Source organism: Maylandia zebra, linkage group LG3 (assembly GCF_041146795.1).
Source record: "Maylandia zebra isolate NMK-2024a linkage group LG3, Mzebra_GT3a, whole genome shotgun sequence".
Lineage (NCBI taxonomy): Eukaryota > Metazoa > Chordata > Actinopteri > Cichliformes > Cichlidae > Maylandia > Maylandia zebra.
The window spans coordinates 28,879,696-28,895,166 of NC_135169.1; the positions used below are offsets into that span (position 1 = coordinate 28,879,696).

Consider the following 15,471-nt stretch of genomic DNA (forward strand, 5'->3'; position numbering starts at 1 on the left):
AAAGGCAGATTGGAATAAAGCCTATTAAAGATATTCAGATGGAAAATCTAGAAGAAGCTATCAATGAAAGATCAGGGAAAATGTAAAAAAAAATGTCTTCAATGTTTGAGGTTATTGTTTTCTTACTTTGACGCAGCAGTATTATTGTGCGACAAAGATTGAACATTTCCAGGAAAAGCGTGGGGGTGAGATCAACAGATATGTTACTGACAAGAGGCCATGCAACTGTAAACTTTGTAACACTGTCAACAGTTTCTTTCATATTCTAACATGCTTTGTTTCCTTCATTTCTTTCTTCTTTCATTTCATTTCTTTCAAAGGCATTTTAAGTTTCCTTTTTCTGATAATGAAACGTACCACTGCAATGTTTTCTGTTCTTACTATCTGACTGTCAAATGTTACCAGTGTTTTTTAGGTTATGACATAGTCATGCTGACATTGGAGTGCGGTGTAATGCACTTTTAAGGTTGCAGATGTGCATATAATGCTTAATAAGGACATTTTTAGGATCTTTTGGTTATTACAACTAAATGACAGGGCTCCACGAAATGTAACCTTGATCACAATTTTGGCTTCCCACGATTAAATTAACACAATCTTGAAAATGATCTGTTATTTAAAAAACAAAGCAAAAGCAAATTAAGTACTCCCTAAACGATGCCTGATCACAAGCTTTCATGTACCACACACGCACAGCTGTTCATTGCATCACACAGCTTGAAGTTTCCTGGACTTGTCAGTACAAGTAACACTGCCAAAAATCAGAACAACAAAAAACAAAATGTCTGGCACAACGTGTGGAAATGCTTGATTTTTAAATAATGTGTGTCTGTGCAGAGAACTAAACTGACAATTTTTTCAACCAGCTGAAAAGGGGAAATGTAGAAGGATCCCACAGCTGTCGAGTACTTTTCTACGAGTTTAGTCCCATCTGTCATGTAGATGAATGGAGTGAAAGAGTTTAAATTTTATTTCTATTAAATGCACTCTTGTCCAGCTAAATATGGATCTCATAGATCTGCAGAGGTTAATTAGCAGTAATATAGAAAAATGTGAAAGAAGCCCTGTTGATATAGGTTTTGGTGCCTTTTTTTAATTTTATATTTTTCTTCTAAGTGAGGAATAAGCAGGAGCAGTTTTACTTTTGCCACTGAAAGAATATAGTTATATATGAAGAAAACAAAGGAAATGTTTTATTTATGTTCTAGTCCTGCCATGTTGCAAGAGAGCCTGCTTATGCAGTTCAACAGACTGACCACGTTCACAACGTGAACCACGTTTTATTTTGCCTTTGCCATCAGAACGTCATTACAATCTGGCTACCTGACAGAAAATGACAATGAATCCACATTTTTGCACAGATTTGACCTTTTAAAGGTCCTAAACTTTTGATCAGCTGTAAAACAGCCTGTTTCAGTTTAAGTGTTGTTTTTAATAAATTGCATGCTCAAGACCATTTTTCAAGTGGTCTTCAACTTTTGTGTTTTGATGTGTAATTTTAGTACAGTGAAAAAGTGACACAATTTTAGTTCAGTCTCATTTAAATTGTGACAAAACGCCAAATCCTTATATTTGTCTAAATATCCATGATATTTTGCTGGAGTCAGTCCAAAATAAATCATGAATCCAGAAATACTTCTTGCCTAAATTAACAATGCATGAGTTCTACATCCAGGCTGACTCAACATGTTGTGTAAGTGTGCTAAAACATGTTGTTAATGTTGCAACTAAAATGGTTAATTCCTCAGGGAAAGTGCGCTCAATCTCTTCACTTCACTTCAGGCTCAAACTAAATTTAACCATGTGCACAATAACAGGCGTAACTCGTAATCTGATCTATTTAAGAGCAACAATTCTTGACAAACATAACGAGGTGGATCAACTATGAAACAACCACACCTGCCACATTATTTAAGAACTGTGTGCTTTACAAAAATAAGAGGCCATATGAATATTAGACAAAACATCCCACTGACTGACTCAAAAGACAGTAACACACAGTTACTGAACAGAATAAGATTTTTTTTAAGTGCTGGAAACAAGTAAACACTTGTCTACTGTGCATGTTCTTTCATGCTAACTCTATTTAGAATGCTTTCATATGTATTATTATAATAATACATATCATTATTATGAAAGCAAAATCAAAGCCATAGGACGCCATTCTTATGGCGCCATAGCTGCTATACGCTAAGACTGATAACATTAATATTAAAAATGTTTCAAAGATGCCTCTATTGCCTGCTACAGCAAAACATACATGCCTAGAAATGAACTTTGATCATTTCAAACATCACCAGAAATTCCTTATCGTCAAACACGTCATGACACATGGGTCCTCCACACCAGCAGTTTGTAACTAAATCCAGTTGGGACTTTTTGTGTGCATGAGAATATTAGTCTCAATGAAAAGTACTTTTATATTTTATATTTTTGCTGTGCACCTCTAGAAAAATGCAATCACATGAAGTACAGAAGCAAAACACAACATTGAAGAAAGTCCAATTTCATTCAACTCAGCCTCCCTTTGACAGTTCAAAGACACAAAACAAACAACATTGCTGCACGTCATCTCATCTCACATTCAGCATTCCTACATTTGCAACATTCTCGTTGTCGTCACCGGCATCTCAACATCGCATTCTTCTGCAAGACCTGCCACATTCCACTGTTGTAACTCATCATTTCATGGCCCTGTATCACTCCACAAAGCATCTAATAACAATTAATCTTAACCTTAGACACTTAAATTATGTCTAAGGTATTACGTTTGTATATTAACACATAGAAAGCAAATGAAACTGATATAAAAACATTCTGAACACATGACTGTAGCATAAATCATCTAACTCATTATGAGATCATTTAATTGATAACTTTTTAGATTTTTTCTAGAAATGTTTATTAATTCTTAAATTTAGATCATTTATTATAAAAACAACACAGGAGGAATGACTGCAGCAGTTGGAAATAACCAGCACAGCACAGAGGTACTGGAGTTACATTCATATTTTATTTAGGATTGACCGATATTTCCACTACATAATTAAACTAATGAAGAAGTTAATGTCATAAAAATGTATTTATTTAGTTTCTCACATTTGGGGCTTACAATACAGTATTGATCACATTTGTGTGGTGACGTTACAGTCACTTAAAGCCTGTTTATTCTGCTTTCATTGGTTTGTGTTTGCACAATGGGTCCAGACTGTCTGTAATATAAAAGACTTTTTTTTGCACTTTGTGAATATAGTGCCTCATAAGGAGCATGCAACCCAATGTCACTGCAAAGTGTGTAATAGGCCAGCTGGTCTATTGTGTGGATGTCATGCTTTGCCTCGCCTATGCATGCTTAAGCTACAGTACTTTGCAGAACCAGCAGAGGTTAAAAATGTATTTAAAGCATCATGAAAACAGTCAGGGGAAACTTAAACTTAAAGAAACATTACGAACACATTTACACGTAAATACATATCAGCCATTTAGCTTAATCATAATGTGACATAGAAGGAGCCTGGAGTGTACTTCATAACATCCTTTCTCAGAAGTGTCTTGTTAGCTTTAAATAAATTACAGACCTCTGCTGGTACACGTGTCAATTTCACGCCTGGGAGAGGCAAAGCGTGACATCCACTCAATGGACCAGCGGCTCTGTCGGGTTAGAGAATGTTTCATATATGATATTAATGTAGTGTTTTTTGATGTAGGCTCTAGAGGGCAGGATGTGACCACATTTACAGTGAACCAATAACAGCACCTTCTTTAAGGCTGTTTATTTCTTCTTTTGAAAACAACAGGTTTATTTTGTTATTTTTATTTTGATCGGTGCAACTGATGCAGGTGTAATGTTCACAGCTGTGAGTGCAGTGGCAAAACTGTCTTTTTTCACACAGTCGTCTGGGAGTTGAGCTCCACATATTTCTGGTCTTCAGTAATAATGAAGCTCAAGTGTAACTTGAGTAAGGAACATCTGTAATCACTCATCGGCCTGCAAACTCAGTGCTGACATCATTACTCTGGTCCAATCATTTTCCTGCCTGTCTTCTGTTCTCTGTGTTTGAAATCTTAGTGCTTTTCCATTATTCTGTCTTTCAGACTTCCATTGATGCCTCCCACCTCCTCCTCATCTTCATCTTCACTACCACCAGCATCTAGACTCCAGGGGGTAATCCTCACTCCTCCCACTGCTGGGATCTCATTCTGCTATGATGGGTCACGGATGTCTAATTGCCAAATAGCCTAAATGAATTCTATAGCTCGATGAATCACGCTCACTTCTTCTGCATGAACTGTCCATGACCACCAAAAGTGGAAATTACTAATGTGGCATTTGTCTCCTTATAGACACCAAATTTCTATTCAGACACATCCCTGCAAGCGTTACGGTAAGTGTCGACAGCAGATGGGTACTAAAAAAATAATTCAGGCCAAGAGTTTGATTCCTATTTAGTCTGCTCTGTTTATACAAATCATCAGGCTAAGTAGGCAAATTCCAGTTGCTTGTTATGCTGTCATATATCACATTTTCACTGAAGTATCACTATGGACAAAATATTTATGAAATTATGTTGGTCTGATATTTACTTCAGAAGGGTTTCTCTTTCATTTTTAGACAAATTAATTAAGAGCAGTGGCAGCTGGGTGGGTGGCCTAACAAAAGAATTAAAGTTCACACTACTAGCAGCAGCATCATATCCTCGATACCACATTACAACCAAAAGACCTTATCGTAGCAATACCAACAAAACTACATAAGGGAATACCCAGAATGCCAGTCACACACACTCTCACACAGATTTTGACTAGTTGTTGCTGAACACATTAGCCTTTTTTGATTGGTTGTTGTTGTTGTTTTTACAGAGACAAAATATGCAAGAATGATAGCTGATGATCAGAATGGGGCAGGTTCTGTGTGTTTATAGCAGATAGAAACATTTAGCCAGGATGAACTGCAGGTTTGTAAAAGTTGTTTTTCTCCCTCTAAAGGGAGGAATAAAAATTAATTTAGATGTGTTTTACATGAAGGCGCTGACGTAGTTATCAAAAACGTTAAACTGTCAAAGCCACAGTAATGATGGTAGGCGATCAAGTTTTAAACCTTGATATATTTCAGACATTGGTCACTAGGTGGCAGCAGAGTTCCTCTGCATTGCCTCAGTGTGTAAGATGAAAACTTAAAAAAAATCCCACTCTTGTTCTCTTGAATGAGCTTTAAGTTAAGAGAACAAACAGCCCTGGTATTTTTCTGTTTACAAATAGAGATGAAGAAGAAAGCGCTCTGAAAATGTAAGTGCTTCTAAACAAATGTGAAAAGATTCATGGATACAGATAACCTGCCCAATTCTCATCTGACCAATATATTACAGCAAGTTTGTTGTTTTTTGTTTTTTTTTTCCTTTGTAGTAGACTGAAAATTTAGCTTTAATACTCTTTAATGCTTCCCACGTACAGCTATGCTTTACCAACAAAGAGCACAGAGGTCATGCTGATGCAGGAGCAAGGCACCAAGACGTACGTCGATGCTGTCCTCAAGACTCACCACCGAGTCGTTCAGGTAAGACCTGGCTTGTTGTGTTTTTTGGGGTTTTGTTTGTGCTTTCAGCTCAAACTGCAGGTGTACTGAGAGGTTTTAAAGACCTAACTGTTAACAGTGTCCAGCTGAGCACTCTGAACGCCGCGCTGTGTCCCGTGTGAGTAAGCTGTTGCATGTTCATCTTTTAGTCCATAACTGTTGGAGAACATTAGAAGTGCTCACTATAACAAACCAAACTCCATCTTACTCTTAAAAGCAATGTGCATGTGTAGTTTTTAGTCATATCATAATTTTTACTACTAATCCACTTCTCTCCCTCTGTACCTCTCAGCACACCGAAGCTGATTTCCAAGCACGGTTCAAGGCGCGTCCAGAGCTGGAGGGGCTCATCGCTCAGATGAACCAATAACCTTCACCGAGTATCAACACTACAGTACTTGTACGACAACTAATTTATAGCGCATTGCTCATTCCTCAATAACATCCCGTAAAAACTGATTTTCTGCTTTAAGAAAAACAAACGTGTACACATTTCTACTTGTCTTATTGGGGGAAATAAAACCATACTCACTTTTTTTCCAGCTCAAAACTTTTTTTTTATTATTTAATCTACAAATTATTCTGCTTCATTGAAAAGTTTGAACACCAAACGTAGGCACGATATCATTTTTCACTTTTAATTAAAACAAAGTAGTTATAATAAAATGTGAGTTATTATAATTAAGTCTGTTTATTTAAATATTTTCTCATCTTCTGAATAAAGATTAACCCATCTTGTAGAAAACATAAAACACATAAAATTAGAAAGACAAAAAAAAGGTAAAATTTTGTTTAAAAAAGGCATTTTTTACATTTTCAAAAAACAGAAAAAAACAATTATTTGGTTGCGAAAACAAGATTCTGCAATGTTCATAGGTTTATATACCTTAAACAATAGATTTAACCCTTAATGTTTATGCCACTAACTAGATAAAATTAGGTTTAATCATTTAATATCAGTATTCACATTCTTTCACATCATATTCTTGCACAGGAGGTACGGAAAGGCCGCATGTTAATCAAATGTACAGATCGACTCCATTTTCTAAGCAGTCATTACAGTCATGTTCTTTCACTGAGATCCTTCAAGCTCATACATGAGAAACCTCAGACTTCATCCCTCTCAGGATTTTATAGACATCTCTGCTCTGTTGTGTCAGCGTCACAGACTAAACAATCTCTCTCATTTGGTCTCATGTTGCATTTGAACTTCTCTCATCACCATGTTTGTCCTCAGAGATCACATCCTTTTCCTGAAGCTCGTCTACAACAGCTGCTGCCTCACTCGCTCTGCCAATCAGAGCTGTCCAATGGCAAACCACGAAATCCTGAGCAGAGGAAGTTGGTGAAAATTTAAAAAAAGAAAAAAAAGTCTAGTGTTCAGATCATCACTGTTGAATACTAGACAGTGATGATCTATATTAGGATTATAGTTGTGAGAAAAGAAGTAAATCCTTTTTTCAGTTCTAAGGTTTTACTTATCAGAATATAATAAATATCGCTTTGTCCTTATCAGGTTGTAAAAGATCAACTCACTCATTTTTTAATGAAAATTATGGCAAAACGCTGAAAAACTAAATAGACTTTAATGCTTCCATTAATACAGAGGGTAAATAGCAGCCTGGTGCTGCAAACTAAACAAAGCTACGAAGCTGCTCTCTTTTCTTTTACAAGAAATCACCACAGCTGACAGATTTCCAGGGAAGAAAGTAGTAATAATTTTAAAGAAACAAGTGTTGATGCCCAACAGTCTGTTCACACGAGTCACCATCCCAGTAAATGTCAGACCGTGCAATGCTCAGGGAAGCTACAAAAACCCCAAAAGACCCTAAAGGCCTCAATTAGCATGTTATATGTTGAAGAAAGTCTCTTCACATGTTCTCTTCTCGTTTTGCAGCCACAGGAACTAAACATTTGAGTTGAACTTCTCGGTATACCAAAGTTTTCAAGAGAAAAATGCAAGGGCATCTGCTGACAGATAAAGCTTGGCTGAAATTAAATCATGCAGCAGGACAATGATCCCAAGCACAGGAGAATGGAGCAGTCAAAGTACAGACCTCAACCGGACTGAAATGCTTTTTCAGACAGCTGTGTGTAAATGAATGACAGCAAAGTTCAATGAACTGAAGCGGTGCTGTAAAGAAGTGTGAACCAAAATACCTCCACAATGATGTGAGAGACTGATAAAGTAACACTGATTGCTTCTTATTGTTGCTAAATGTGGTTTTACAAGCCACTAAATCTTGTGTTGTGCTTAGTTTTTCACACACTACTTCTGCACTTTGGCCTAGTTTTGTTAAATGAATAAATATAAACACATTCCTCATCTCAGGTTTGTATTTAGATTCTTTCAGAATCCGATTGGAACCAGATGTTTTTTCCCCTTCAAATTATAGCTGGATAAGTAAAACCTTAGAATAAAAAAGTGGTGTACCTTCTTTTTCATGACTATTTTTTTAAAGGGATCTACTTTGATAACAATAATAATCTAATAATTATGGATTAAAACGAACCTCTTACCCTGTTCTTGGTGAATGCTTGAGTTTAATAGTCATCTGGAATAAAAGGGTTCACATTGGTCAGATGGTGGCTGTTTATAGTTTAGATGAGCTGCGTTAGGGTAACAACATATAAAGCACTAACCTGTTCCGATAGCGCACGTCCACACGGTGTCCTTTTCCTTTCCTCCCCTGCGCTCAACTTCAAGTTTCAGTTTCACGTTTCCGAAGTCGCTTTTTTCATTTCCAATGACCACCTCAAAGAAATTAGTGTCGTTCCACTCCAACATGAACTGCTGTTTCTGCAGAGAAAACATTTTATGGAAACTTGAGGATTTTTGCTGTTTCTATGTTATGGTGCAATGAACAGAAGTGCAGCTTAGTCCAAACCTCAGGGCAGATTTGTGCTGTGTCCCAGTCTGTTGAGAGGTAGAAATAACTCTCCAGCTGTACAGGGTCAACAGGACTTGTCTTTTGGATTTTTCTGAATCCGTCAGATTTCTCCTTCTTCTCCACTTCCTGAAACATGGAAAAATGGACCATTCTTCACATACAAGTAATGATTGGAAATCGTGTTCACATCTATTCATGTCTTTAATGAACATATGTGTTTGTGTTTATATCAAGATGAGAACATTGATTTGCACTACTGCAATCCATGTAACTGAAAAGGGAAAATGCTAAGAAAACACAAGTAACAACTACAAAGTTTAAAAAAAGCTCAAAGCTGTTCAAAAAACAGCTTTTGAAAGAATGATTAAATTACATTAGCATAAAGATGGCTGTAAGTTCTTAACTTTTAATGCAGTTTTCTCTGCCTGAAAGTCAGTAATGTTGTCAGTTGGGTTGTCAAAACATTTAGAGACCAAACTCTATTAATTTGCTGCCTTGTAGTGTCACTGTGTTTTTGTATTTATCAATGAGAGCATTTTATTTCTCTGTGTTATTATATATCACCTTGATGATATTTTTCCTCACTTCTACTTCATATTGTTGCTCCAGTATGTGGCATTGTATTACCTGTTGTATTAGAGGATCATGTGGGACCAGGTAAACGTGCAGAGTGAGGCCAGATGTGATTTGCATGTATATCAAGACATCAGCAAAAACTTTTAGATATAGGCCCAGTTTCTTTAGGATCATGGCTCCTCTTAGAAAGAACTCCGGCTTGTTTAACTTCACATGGGATGATGTCATTTCAGACACTTGCTCCAAATAACCTCCACTGCTGTCCACATGCAGAACTCGAAATATGTCTGACATTGCTGCATTTTCACCTGCAAAGCACAAACAGTCATGTGCATAAATATCTTTATTACTGTAATAAAACAATCATATGTGTTTTACGACTGCTCACCTGTACAGATCCAGTGCGGCAGACGGACTTCCTCTAGCTTCCCATCTGTGACTTTGATGTCCATTAGGGGTCCTGCTGGTATGTAGTCCATGCATACAGGTTTCCTCATGAATCGCTCCCATGAGCTAAACTGGTATCTGAAGCTGACGGTTTCCTTACAAACCCACCGCAAGGCAGACTCGCTGCATTCATATTTGCCACTTTCAGACTGCAGGCTGAATTTGAATAGACAAGACAAAATGCTCTGTTATGCTCTGTTCACATGCACGAACAGAAACAGCAAAACTGCAAATAATATAAAATGGCACTTGTAATGAATTACTTTATGTTCTGTCTTGTAGTTATCGATAACCTTTACCTGTAAGTATGAACCTCCTCCATTATCTCAACTTCAGGTTTCAGCTTCGTCCACTGACTGGAGTCCTGTTGTACAAGATATTTTTTTCATTATATTTTTACAATATAATTATACATTTACATTATGACTTGAATTTTTATGTGACATACAATATATGAGAAACAAACAAAATCCCAGAGAAGTAGAAACTTACTGTTTCATTGTCAAAAGTCTTCAGAAGTCTCTCTGATGGTTCTTGTAAAGCAAAGTTAAATTTTAAAGAGCTGGCCAACAACATATCATTCAGACACATTGGTTTTTTCCCCTTTACCACAAGTGCTATCATGTGTGAGATTTCTACATAAGAAAATTACATTAAGTACATATAAGATATCTATTTTCTATTGTTAGAATCTTTAAGTGTAACAATAAAACCAGTTTAGTACAGGAAAACTTTGTACGCAGCACTAACTCACTTTGATAATGACAGTACAAAATGTGTATTATTAAAACATATGACATTTGTAAAGATGAGGACTTTAGTAACTTAATTCTCTTACCCTCAGCTCTGTGAACGTTGTAAGCAACAGGACCTCCGATTGTAAATCCAAGATAAAAGAACACATGGCCTTTTTTCCAGAGGCTGTCTTTTCGGTTGGCATCTAACTCGATCTCTGTGTCACCAAATGTTGCATACAGCCTGTAATCTTGCACTATACCTTCAATTCTGAGGAGTTTGCCTTGGACTGTCGGATCAGTGAAAATATCGTCGTTCCTCCAGTTTGTTTTTGCGTCTTCCAGTGCATCTTGAGTCCACAAGATTTCAAGGTTGCGTCTGTGAACAAGTCTGTTCAGACCCTGACCCGGTCCAAGAAAAAATATGGGTCGAAGGTACCTTGACTGAAAGAGTGACTTATATTCTTGTTCATAGGAATGCAGAATATTTTGGATTAAATGAGGGAGGTCAGAGGCCAATTCGTGTTCACCATCTGTAGGCCAACACAACAGCAGAGCTAACATGTGAAACTTGGGTTGCATCTCAGGAGCCAATGGCATTTTCTCTCTAAAGCTGCTTTGGTAGTCGGCACTGGAGGGAGGTTCTTTCATATTTATCAGCATGATATTGGCCAGAACGTAGTTGAGTAAGGCATGTGTAGCAGAATGTTTGTGTTGACAGATTTCTCTCCACCATACAGCAATGTCCTTGGTGTCTGATCTAGTGCATCTTTCAAGACATGAAAGTACTCCCGGAGAAGTGACAGCCAGTTTTTGTTTAAGTTTGTGGAAGGCTTTCTGGAGTTGATCATTTGGTTCTGCGTCTCCAACATACTTTTTGTAGCATTCTATTGTCTTTCTGGACATGTAGGATGAATCGTCTCTTTTAACAACAGAATATGAATAAGTTAAAAACGTGTCAAAAAATTCAAATCTTTTCTCAACCAAATCTCTGAGGCTGTTTATTAGCTCCTTAAACCTGACAATGTTCCTATCTCCGGTGGATTTCAGGACAGAGTCCAGTGACACGGTTCTTGTGAGAACTTGCTTCCAAAGTTCATCATGTCTGATAAGATGGTCATACAACAGGCTGCAAACTTCCAGATAACCAAACAGCCCTCTGGTGTTTAAAGCACGCAAGACTTTTACATTCCCATCTCCTTGTTTACCCTTTGCATGTTCATTTTTAGCAAGTTTTTCTTCATCTTCAAAAGCTTCAATGGCTTTTTGGGCCAGTTGCAAAATTTCGCTTGGTCTGGTATAAACGGGCATCTTCTTTAGGTGGCTCTTATGGACTTGGCCTAGTGTATCTGCAACAAATGAACTCCAAGGAGCCCTCCGCTTTGCTTCTTTTGCCCAGATTTCTGCATTGTAGTAGTCTTCTAGTTGAATATAATAAAAACGAGCAAGAGTCTGTGGAAAAAGTGAAACTTCATAAAACTTATTTGAGGCCATGATCAAAACTGACAGACTGTTGCCCTCATCTTCTCTTTTTGTAATATCTTGAATCAGTCTGGAAAACTTTTCTTTCCATTCTTTAATGCCATGAGTTGGGTCCTCTATTACCGTAATTTCTCTTTTATTTAGCATGTCTTTGATAAACCCAAGTAAATATGGAGGAACATAACTTCTGCAAAAACTGTTCAAGAAGTGTCTTGTTGTGTCACTTCTGGTCACACCCGCATTAGCCAACTGTTCAGTACAACACTGAGCTATCATATTGTGAGCCATGCAAACCTTTTTTTCAGATCTTTCACCTTGTTGGAAGGTGACGATCAGATGACTGAAAGGCTGCATTTGATCCTCCAGTGAAAGGTGACCAAACTTGTCTCTTCTGAGGAAGTCCAGGCACTGAGACTCCAGGAGATATGAACCTGGTACGTAGGCGTTCAGCAGACACAGGAAGGCAGCAAGCTGCATCTTCAGTGGCTTATTTGTTCTTTTGATATGTTCTAATGTAGCACATGCGTTCCTGATGTAGGCTTGAGAGAAATTAGACTGCAGAATGTTAAAACCATGAAACTGCTTGCACCGATCACCAAATCTTCTGCCAAGCTCTTCTTTTTTCATATCAAAGTCTGCTTGCTCTCTGTCTGAGAGAGATTTTTTGAGAATTATAGATTTTCTCATTTTCCTCTTGAACTTTTGTTTCAGTTCATAAGAACGCGCCTTTTGGTGGATAATCCCGTCACTGCTTCTCACACAGTTCAGTAAAATTACCACAGGCAAATCAATTTCTATATCCTGTTCAGCAATCTCATCCATAATCCTGTCCTGGAGGATGTCCAATATGAACTCATCATTTAGTAACAACAGTACCGTTTTCTGGTGGCCATGGCTACCTGCTGTAAAAAGGCTGACCACATCTTGCGCAACTTTTGTGATATCTAATGTTGAGCCTGTCAAAACAGCACATCTGAAGGTTTTCCTCAAGTCCCACAGCACCTGCATAGCCAGTGTGGTTCCCCCACATCCTTGTTGATGAAACAGTTTAATTGTTGATGTCCCAGGGCCTTTTCTTCTCAGGTGAATTTGTTCTTTAAGGGTTTCATATCCATCTCGTTTGATAAAAGGAGTTGCATTGCCATCTGACACTGCTTGTTCACTGATATAGAAGTTTAACCAGTTCGGTGGGGCCCCTCTGTAAAAGTTTTCCTCCACTTGCTCAGCGTGTTGAGGTTCAACAAACTCTCCTTCAAACTGATTGGCATGGAGGACATCCAAAAATGAGAAGGAATCACTGATTTTACTCCTTGCATCTGCTTCTCCACCTTCAGCAGTGGACAGGGCTGGTCTGTTTGCCATCTTCACACTTTCACTTTACTTCATGGTAATGAATGTAAAAACAAAACACAAACATTTGTTAGTCTTATGTCTTAGCTTAAACTATTTGTAAATTAAGCTCTTACTTTCACTTTATGGAATGTGATATATTTAAATAGCCATTTCATTGCTGGTGGAGTACACACATATATAGCCTTCTCCATGTAAAGGACCAAACAATAACTTCAACAAAAACTTTCAGATCTTAACGGGATTTATCTTACCTTCTCTAAAATGTCGCGGACAGCTCTAGCGATCTGCTATTAGGCCATGCGTTCAAGCACTGGGACCGTGGATGTGTACTGTAACCCAGGAGGTAGTAGACACACCCAAAGCAGGAAGAGATAATCACCTACAGACATGGACACCTCTACACTTTTAACGTCAGAGCAGTTCTAAAACAATCCCAGGCGCATTTCCTTCCTGCTTAAAGTTTCTTTTTTTTAAAGGCAGGGGCTACACTTGACTCGTTCAGTCGATAAACAAGTCAAATATTGCACAATTAGAAGCCAAAGAGTGGAAATTTGCAAATTTATCCAGCACAAATAATAAAATAGGTGGTATATGTTAATTTTGTCCTATATTCAAACATTACGTGCACTTCTTCAAAGCGGTATTGTATTCATAAGTTCATTTGATAAGGAAACGTTCATCACAACAGGAAATACTGACGTTTCACTATGAACGCGTTCATGACGGAAGATTATTTTATTCCGTCACTAGTTCGCGCTTGTGGTTGAGTTAACCTGTTATTCAAGTTCATATAGAGATAAAGTTAAGTGTTACGAACGAGTACGATATAACGATATGATGATTTACAAACGTGTACAATGATTTGTGTGTAATGAGGACTCACAAGCGCGTGCTTCGATCGACCATGTAAAACCCTCCTACGCATGCGCATATCCAAGCCTGAATAAAGGGTTTCAAAACCGTTATGTGCTTCCGACGGGAAGCTCAATATTGACGTTTCGATAGCGTATTGAGTATCTACGGTCATTGGTATTGAGTCACCGAGGCACAGATGTTTCAAAACCCTGTTCCAAAGTGCGGTTGAAAACACCCAGGTCACGTGACCACGACAAACTCCGACGTTGTTGTGTGTTTCACGCCTGTTTCGACAGGTGGCGTACTTGCTGCTTCCAGCCAACGAGAGGCGCCAGGATATGAATCAGTGATGTTTTTGACATTATAGCTTCTATTTTTTTGTGTGTGTAAAAACAAAAAATGTATCTGATTATTCTTATTCTTATTATTTGATGAGATATAAAGTCATACGTAAACTCATTAAAATATCTCAATAAAAACTCATCTGCTTTCAGGGAGAAACACAAACGTTTCTTTCATATTAATCAGCATGATATTGGCCTGAATGTAGCTGGGTAAGACATGTACAACAGAGTCTTTATGTTGACATAGTTCAATGTCCTTGGTGTCTGATTTAGTCCATCTTTCGAGACAGGAAAGTACTCCCGGAGAAGTGACTGACAGGTTTTGTTTAAGTTTGTGGAAGGCTTTCTGGATGTGATCATTTGGCTTGGCACAACATACCTTTTGCAGACATTCTGATGGGGTTTTTTTTGTGAAATGTAGGCTGAATCATCTTTTTTCAAAACAAAATCTGAAACTGTCAAAACATTTCAAACCTTTTCATAACCATATCTCTGAGACTGTTTACTAGCTCCATAAACATGAAAAGTTTCTCATCTCTGGGGGATTTCAGGACAGAGTCCAGTCACATGGTTTTGGTGAGAACTTTCTTCCAAAGTTTATTGTTGTTCATTGTCTGATAAGATGGTCATACCACAGGTAACCAAGCAGCACTTTCTTGTTTGCCTTTGACATGTTCATTTTTAGCAGGTTTTTCTTCATCTTCAAAAGCTTCAATCCTCTCTGGGCCAGTCTCAAAATTTCTCTTGATGTGGCAGAAATGGTTGTGTTCTCCAGGTGGCTCTTATGGACTTGGCCTAGTGTATCTGCAACAAATGAACTTCAGTGAGCCCTCCGCTTTGCTTCCTTTACCCAAATTTCTGTGTTGTAGTAGTCTTTTAGTTCAATATAATAAAACGAGCGAGAGTTTGTGGAAAAAGTGAAACTTCAAAAAACCTTAGTAATTCAAGGGGGTTGTGAATATAGTGCCTCATAAAGAAAATGCAACCTGATATCATAGCAAACTGTATAATAGGCCAGCTGGTGTATTGTGTGGATGTTATGCTTTGCCTCGTCTATAGGTATCAAATTAACATGCATGCTTTTCAGTACCAAAAGAGCTTAAAAATTAGTTTAAAGCATCATGAAAACAGTCAGAGCCAACTTTTAAAGAAACATTACTAACACATTTACACATAAATACATATCAACCATACAGCTTAATCCTACGTTGCATAGA

At 37.7% G+C, this 15,471-nt stretch overlaps 2 protein-coding genes across 3 annotated transcripts; one reads left to right on the top strand and one right to left on the bottom strand.

The window, feature by feature from the left end:
• The first annotated feature begins 4,097 nt into the window (after positions 1 to 4,097).
• Positions 4,098 to 6,095, top strand: LOC143416452 (large ribosomal subunit protein mL48-like). The gene is made up of 4 exons (XM_076881644.1): positions 4,098 to 4,165; positions 4,345 to 4,385; positions 5,452 to 5,554; positions 5,659 to 6,095. The coding sequence occupies exons 1-4, from the start codon at positions 4,106 to 4,108 to the stop codon at positions 5,692 to 5,694; spliced, it is 240 nt and encodes a 79-aa protein (XP_076737759.1). The 5' UTR covers positions 4,098 to 4,105; the 3' UTR covers positions 5,695 to 6,095.
• Positions 6,096 to 6,114: 19 nt separating this feature from the next.
• Positions 6,115 to 14,142, bottom strand: LOC112429836 (sterile alpha motif domain-containing protein 9). Of its 2 annotated transcripts, none has more exons than XM_024799139.2 (10): positions 13,307 to 14,142; positions 10,325 to 13,082; positions 9,979 to 10,019; positions 9,786 to 9,850; positions 9,428 to 9,642; positions 9,091 to 9,347; positions 8,461 to 8,589; positions 8,216 to 8,372; positions 8,093 to 8,127; positions 6,115 to 6,900 (listed from the first exon to the last, which is right to left on the bottom strand). In XM_024799139.2, the coding sequence occupies exons 2-9, from the start codon at positions 13,062 to 13,064 to the stop codon at positions 8,117 to 8,119; spliced, it is 3,615 nt and encodes a 1,204-aa protein (XP_024654907.2). In that variant the 5' UTR covers positions 13,065 to 13,082; positions 13,307 to 14,142; the 3' UTR covers positions 6,115 to 6,900; positions 8,093 to 8,116. The 2 variants fall into 2 exon arrangements, with proteins under 2 accessions (XP_024654907.2, XP_024654908.2); XM_024799140.2 differs by having other exon boundaries at positions 8,086 to 8,127.
• Between the last annotated feature and the right edge of the window lie 1,329 nt (positions 14,143 to 15,471).